The 6,507-nt window shown below is 45.3% G+C and overlaps 1 protein-coding gene across 1 annotated transcript; it reads left to right on the forward strand.

The window, feature by feature from the left end:
* Positions 1 to 4,745, forward strand: aoc2 (amine oxidase copper containing 2). Its single transcript, XM_003964406.3, has 5 exons — positions 1 to 1,641; positions 1,989 to 2,107; positions 2,309 to 2,475; positions 3,359 to 3,491; positions 3,568 to 4,745. Exons 1-5 carry the CDS (start codon positions 69 to 71, stop codon positions 3,856 to 3,858), a joined length of 2,283 nt encoding a protein of 760 aa, XP_003964455.3. The 5' UTR covers positions 1 to 68; the 3' UTR covers positions 3,859 to 4,745.
* The last annotated feature ends 1,762 nt before the right edge of the window (positions 4,746 to 6,507 follow it).

Here is a 6,507-nt window from a genome sequence, read left to right on the forward strand (position 1 = left end):
TTTTAAATTTCACGCTCACTTCTCTCTGGAGCTCATTCCTCTCGCCTCTGTCGACCCGATCGTGCGCAATGGTAGAACAGAGGATGAATTCCGTCATCAAATGGGCCCTGATCCTTTTCGTCCTCGTCTCCATCATCCTTAACATCGTGCTGATCAGCATGTATTCTGGCAGGGCGCCCAAATGCTCCGCTCATCGTGCGCACCCGCTGCGCGGCAAACATGATGAACGCAGCCTCGTGTTCGCCGACCTGACGTGGGAGGAGTACTCGCAAGTACAGCAATACATGCTCAAGCAGAAGGACCTGGACATCTCGACCAACCAGATCACTAAACCATCTGAAAACTTCTTGTTTCTCATCGACCTGTCTCTTCCGAAGAAGGCGGACGCGCTTGCGTACTTGGACGATGGCAAAGGCAAACCGACCAGAGAGGCCACCGCGGTGGTCTTCTATGGCAAAAGTGGCTACGTTAAGGAATACGTGGTGGGTCCTCTTCCAAACCCCAAATACCACAGAGATGTCACTAAGGAGAGATACAACACGGACATCCCCATCAATTCGCGCCCTGTGACCATCGGGGAATATGCAGTGCTCTTCGAGTTTCTTGAAGCTGAGTTTTTCTCCAAACTACAGAAACTCATGAAAGAGAGCTTTGATGTAGATGACACGAATCACCTAAACGCCTTCGAGCAGATGCCCCGCGGAGTCCGATCCGGGGACAGATCCACCTGGATCTCTTTTATGAGGGACATGAGCGGCATGTACATCCACCCCGTAGGACTAGAGGTTTTAGTGAACCATGAGAGCGTAAACTCGTCCCAATGGACAATACAGCGTGTGCTCTACAACGGCCAGTACTTCGACTCTGTACAAGCACTGAAAGAAAAATACGACAGGGGGTCTGTTAAGAAAATCCTTTACACCAAGTCTCGCGATTATGGTTCGCTAAAACCCAAGACCAAGCTGCTGCAGGTGGGACCTCAGCTGTTCCACCCAGAGGGCAAACGTTACAGCATCAGCGACAACCATGTCCTGTACATGGACTGGAGCTTCGCCTTCGGCCTCAGCTCTCTGACGGGCATGAGGGTTTTTGACGTGCGTTTCAAGGATGAAAGAATATTGTACGAGCTGAGCGTTCAAGAGGCCATGTCAGTGTACGGTTCAGTGACCCCAGGAATGGGGCTCACCAAGTTTTTTGACACGAGCATCGGGATTGGTCGCTTTGCGCACCAACTGGTCCGAGGTGTGGACTGCCCCTATGAAGCCGCCTACATAACCACGTACCGTTACATCGATGCCCCTAACCCGATCAAGTTTGAGGACTCAATATGCATCTTTGAGCACAACCTGGGTCAACCCCTGCGGAGGCACTTCTCCGATTTTTTCCACAACAGCTATGGGGGAATGGTGAACAGCGCACTCGTCATGAGGACCATCACGGCCATCGGAAACTACGACTACATGTGGGATTTTATCTTCTACCAGAGTGGATCGGTGGAAGCCAAAGTGCACGCCACCGGCTACATCTCCTCCTCGTACATGATGGAGGGGAGTTTGAATTACGGACACCAGGTGGCGGAGAAGGTGCTGGGCAACCTCCACACACACTTCATCAATTTCAAAGTGGACCTGGATGTGGCGGGTAAGTGGGGAATATAACAAAATCTATGAAAAAAAAAAGTTTTTTAAAACAGCCACCGTATTTTCTATTTCAAAAAGGCTGGGGGGGTAAAGGGCAGGGCACCATATGCAGCCAAATGTCAGACACGAGTCATAAATTCAAACTTCTTTTCATACAGCATTGGAAACTCTAAATGTACAGAAACTACAGCTACACACTCAGCTCCAACAATTATCATTAAAAAGTTTAGAGTCTTAAGTGTAAATCAATTAAATAATTAAAACCTTGACAGGAGCAATAATCGTGCTGGCTCAGGGAACCAACAAACAAGCGTCACCACTAAGGTTCTTGTCCCGTGTCTCCTGCAGGTGTTAAGAATGTCTTCCAAACCAAAGATATGAAATTTGTCAACACGTCAGTTCCATGGCAACCCGGTCACCATGCTATGATCCCTCAACTGGTGGAGAAGCAGCTGAATACGGAACAGGTTGGCCTTCTCTGCCCACACACAGGAGTTAATATCAAGAGTAGAGACATCCTGAAGATATCTTTGAGAGCAAAACAATACAAACAAACAAACATGTAAAGCAGTTGTTTCTGCTATAGTCAGGAAAATTTTGTTTTTGCTGCAGTCACCAAAGTGCTGTTTAAATTTGGTGGGATGAATGTACTTATGCCGCTTCTGCAGGAGGCTGCACTGCGTTACAATACCAAGACTCCCCGTTACCTCCATGTCGCCAGTCCCAAAGTCAACCGCTGGGGTCATCCGCGCTCCTACAGGCTGCAGGTGTTCACCTTCGCTGGGGATCACCTCCCGGAGAGCGAACCTGAGGAGAGGTCCATGTCATGGGCCAGGTGAGCCAGAAACCCTCACAAACAATTTCCTGCAAATTTAAACTTCCTTTTTTTATTCAGATGGCTCAGATGATTAACAACCCAAAGTCTGAGACCCCCCCACATACTTTATTGGCTAATTTTGAGTGTCAGTTTCATGCTCAACATAACAGACACGTTGCAGGTCTGGGACATCTCGGGATGACCTCCAATGACCTCTCTACCACCCGAGGCTGCCCGTCCTCCCCACTGTGCATCAAAGATCAGGAATGTTGTCCTGTATTATCCAGGAAAAACCAATAAACCTACAGTGGAAGAGTTATGGTGACATCACACTGAGATCTGGGATTCCAGTGTTTACATAATGGTCCTAATTCAGTTTTACAACATCCTCTTTGTCTTAAATGAGAAACACAACACAGGATCACTTCACTCTCTAAGGATAAAGAGTCAGATCATTCCAATGAGGTCACCTTTTCAGACGATCAGGATTTGTTTATTTTGGGTCTTATTTTTCTTAATTCTATACATGCAGATGTGCACCAGGTCCACGAGAGAATGAGCATGTAAAAACAGAAAACTTTAATCGGATTATTTCCTACCTCAGCCTGTCGTCTTATGGAGGCTTTGCTCTCAGCTCCAAGTTATTATTTGGTGCAACTCATGGCAACTCTTGAGAACTTCGACTACACCCCAACATGACTAAAACAATATACTAGGTTGCTCATACGAAGTAGACAAGCAACTTCATTATTTTGAATTGAAACTGCAAAAAGACAGTTGGTTAGGTTAGATACTCTGATACTCTGATACATCAGAGAATGCTGGTTTGCTAATCTGAGATGACTGTTTGTTTTCAGGCTTGAGATCTTGTCCTTATTGTGTCTGGCATCTCTGCCTCCAGGTATAAGGTTGCCATCACCAAGCAAAAGGACCTGGAGCAGACCAGCAGCAGTTTGTACAACCAGAACAACATCTGGTCTCCAACCGTGGACTTCAGCAAGTACATCGACGACAATGAAAGCATTGTAGATCAGGTGTGTTGGATCCTGTGTGCAGGTGCAACATTCAGATCATGCAGACAGCCAGTAACATTGTCTGATATCTATGCAGGACCTAGTTGCCTGGGTCACCGCTGGCTTCCTCCACATCCCCCACGCTGAGGACATTCCCAACACTGTTACCGTGGGCAACGGAGGCGGCGTCCTATTGCGGCCCCACAACTACTTTGATGAGGACCCATCCATCCACTCTGCAGACGGGGTTTACATCAACCCCAGCAGCACGGACAGCTGCGAAAACAACAGGGTGGCCTGCCTCGCCCAGGAGACCTGCAGCCCTGTGCTGGAGCCCTTCTCTTACCATGGCTTCGACGGAGTCATGAAATTTCAGGACTGGCAGTGAGGAAAGTCCTGATGGGGGCATCTGGAGAAAAAACACTACCAGGAATCTTGTTTTATTGTCACCGTTTGTGGAGGAGGTTTGGGGCAGATGTGATGGTCGTGATACCTATTTTTAAAAGCGGCAGACGGTCATACATTGAACAAAGGGGCCTCTATATTTGTGTGTGTGGGGTTGGAGAAATGAAATTGAGGAAATTTCCAAGGAAGTCATTGAAAAGAGGTTAGCGTATCTAGCGTTAAACACTGGAAACAGCGAGCTCAACAGGAAGAACCTGCCACAGCTGGGCTGAAGCTGAAGACCCGCCTAATTCCAACATTTAAAAAAAGCATTTTTTTAAGATTACCCTCGGCTTTCAATCATTTCACTACTGCTATAAAAAAGGAAGCCACAGCTAAGAGACAGGTGTGCAGTAAATAGCATTGTTCTATTTGCATCATATGATGTATTTTCATGTTTAATGGCACTCACATGACAACAACATGTGTGTAAGAATAGAAAGATGCCAACACACATGTTGTTATCATGTAAGTGCTGTTAAACATGACAACTCCCTGTGTTAATTGTGATGCAGCAGTCATGTCATTGAAGCTATAAATGTTCTTTCTTCTTGTACTGAAATCAATGGAAACCAGGGCAGTTTTAACCACTGCATCAGAACTCTGTAAATCTGTCGTTGCTATATCGTTTCTCCTCTTTATTTTGAGCTGTATCTGCTTATAAAATGAACTTAAACAGACCACTAAATGACAGGGTTTGAGAGAACCGTCAAAAAAAACAAACTTCTATCTTTGGTATTGAATGCCGTGAACAGAGTTGTTTAAAAGAAGAATTTGGAAAATTCCTTGAAAAAAATCCTTCAATAAATTTTCAAAGTCGTTGAACAACTATGATTTCTATTTTGCCTTTGGAAGTCTTCCTCTGAACACCGTTCAACAAGAATCATTTATCATGCACTCTAAATAAAACTATATAGTATTATTTTTCCTTAAATGTGTTATATGGCGACACTGCCATACTGTTAGCAGTCTATCATTTGGGCCACTTATTTCCTTTATTTTGCAGCAAGTCTTGGAGTTTTGTGCTTTATTTCTGTGAATCTAACAGATGGGAGGCTGAAACCTAAACTCTGATCACGACCTTGGGCCCTCTCCAACCAGCGGAACGTAAGACATTGCATCCAGGGAAACATCCGGGGAAACATCCAGGGATGATGCTTGACCTGCCAGAATACCACAAACAGCGTCACAGAAGCAGCAGCTCTGACATGTAGCTGAACACCAGACCTCTGCTTTTACTAGAGAGGACCAAGACGTCTATTCGCAGCCATGACAGTCGTCTACTAGTGACGTGCTACAGCTAAGCCAAGAAGATGGGGCCCGACCTCAGCATGCACCGACCATATATGGCCGCCCGAGCAGCTCGCAGCCTCGTAGCCACTGAGCAGAGCCTGAGGAGCTGTATAGGGGAGAGGAAAAGAGATCAGAGAGGAGGAATGTCTACTGTCACAATAACACAGTTTCCTGTGGATTTTACACATCCGTTCTTTGTTAGCGCGTTTGAGAACACTGAAGGACTGTTGTGACTGGCTCGGAAAAGCTCGGACATCAAGATGAATTAAGTCAAGCTTGATTTATTTGGGATTGATTGAGAACAAAAACCAAAGTGGTCTCAGCATAAGCCTGTTGATCCTGATGCCTGAGTGGGGGAGGAAGAGGAGACATGGGGGGAGTAAACAGCCCCTTATTTAGGACACGCCCACATTTCCACACAGACATCTTCTCTATAAGAATCAAGGTATTGCACCTATAGACAAAGCCGAAACAGACAGGCACACCAACACATACAACCTCACATGTAAGAAGGACACTTGTGCCATTATTAAACACACACACACACCTATCCTTGTACTTGCATATTTGTGCAGACGTTCTTAGACTTTAGACATTCTGCAGCTCTTAACCTTAACCATAGACACTTAACCTGAAGCCATCATTAACCTGAACCTTAAAACCAAGTCTTTACCTTCAAACAATCATTTGATGCTGAGAGGTGAATAAAAATGTGTCCTGACTTTGCTCATAAAATGTGTATTTTGGTATTCAATATGTGGCGAGTAGAAGAACACACACAGAGTTCTTTCCATATCTTTTTTAATTTGAAAAGAAGAGACTGACAATACAGAAAAGAAACAATTCACACGCACATGCAGCCAGTATGCAGACGTACTGTATATCCTCTACTATCACTAGGCCATGTGTGCAAAAAGAGAAAAGAGTGAAAACTCATTCAAAACACATTCAAACTATAAACCTCCTAAAAGTTTATAGCTCAGGTTGTTAAATAATTATGGGTTTGTCCTTGTGTTCCCTTGTGTTAGCTATAATTCCAGGATACAAAGACTAGTCAGTTTAGAGTACACAAAGTACACAGTAAAGGTTGAATTTGATTTGGTTGTGTCCAGATGGAGTGACAGAGTGGATCCAGACATACCGGTACATCCTGGAAGTTCAGTCCCCTTGACCACATTACAGCAGCTGGAAGTTTGAAACATTCTTTATTCAGAATGAGAGACTCCGGAGGAGGAACCGTTCCACAGAGAGCTGGAATATCTGAGGGCCCCAGGCAGATGGGGGAGGATGTTAGAGCACA

This window comes from Takifugu rubripes, chromosome 5 (genome assembly GCF_901000725.2).
Source record: "Takifugu rubripes chromosome 5, fTakRub1.2, whole genome shotgun sequence".
Classification (NCBI taxonomy): Eukaryota; Metazoa; Chordata; class Actinopteri; order Tetraodontiformes; family Tetraodontidae; genus Takifugu; species Takifugu rubripes.

What these genes read in the sequence shown, in the direction of transcription:
- aoc2 (XM_003964406.3), top strand. Translation starts at nt 69, where the DNA reads ATGGTAGAACAGAGGATGAATTCCGTCATCAAATGGGCCCTGATCCTT. An exon ending in AGCAGCTGAATACGGAACAG is followed by an intron (nt 2,108 to 2,308) that starts GTTGGCCTTCTC and finishes CCGCTTCTGCAG; the next exon opens with GAGGCTGCACTGCGTTACAA. An exon ending in ATGAAAGCATTGTAGATCAG is followed by an intron (nt 3,492 to 3,567) that starts GTGTGTTGGATC and finishes ATATCTATGCAG; the next exon opens with GACCTAGTTGCCTGGGTCAC.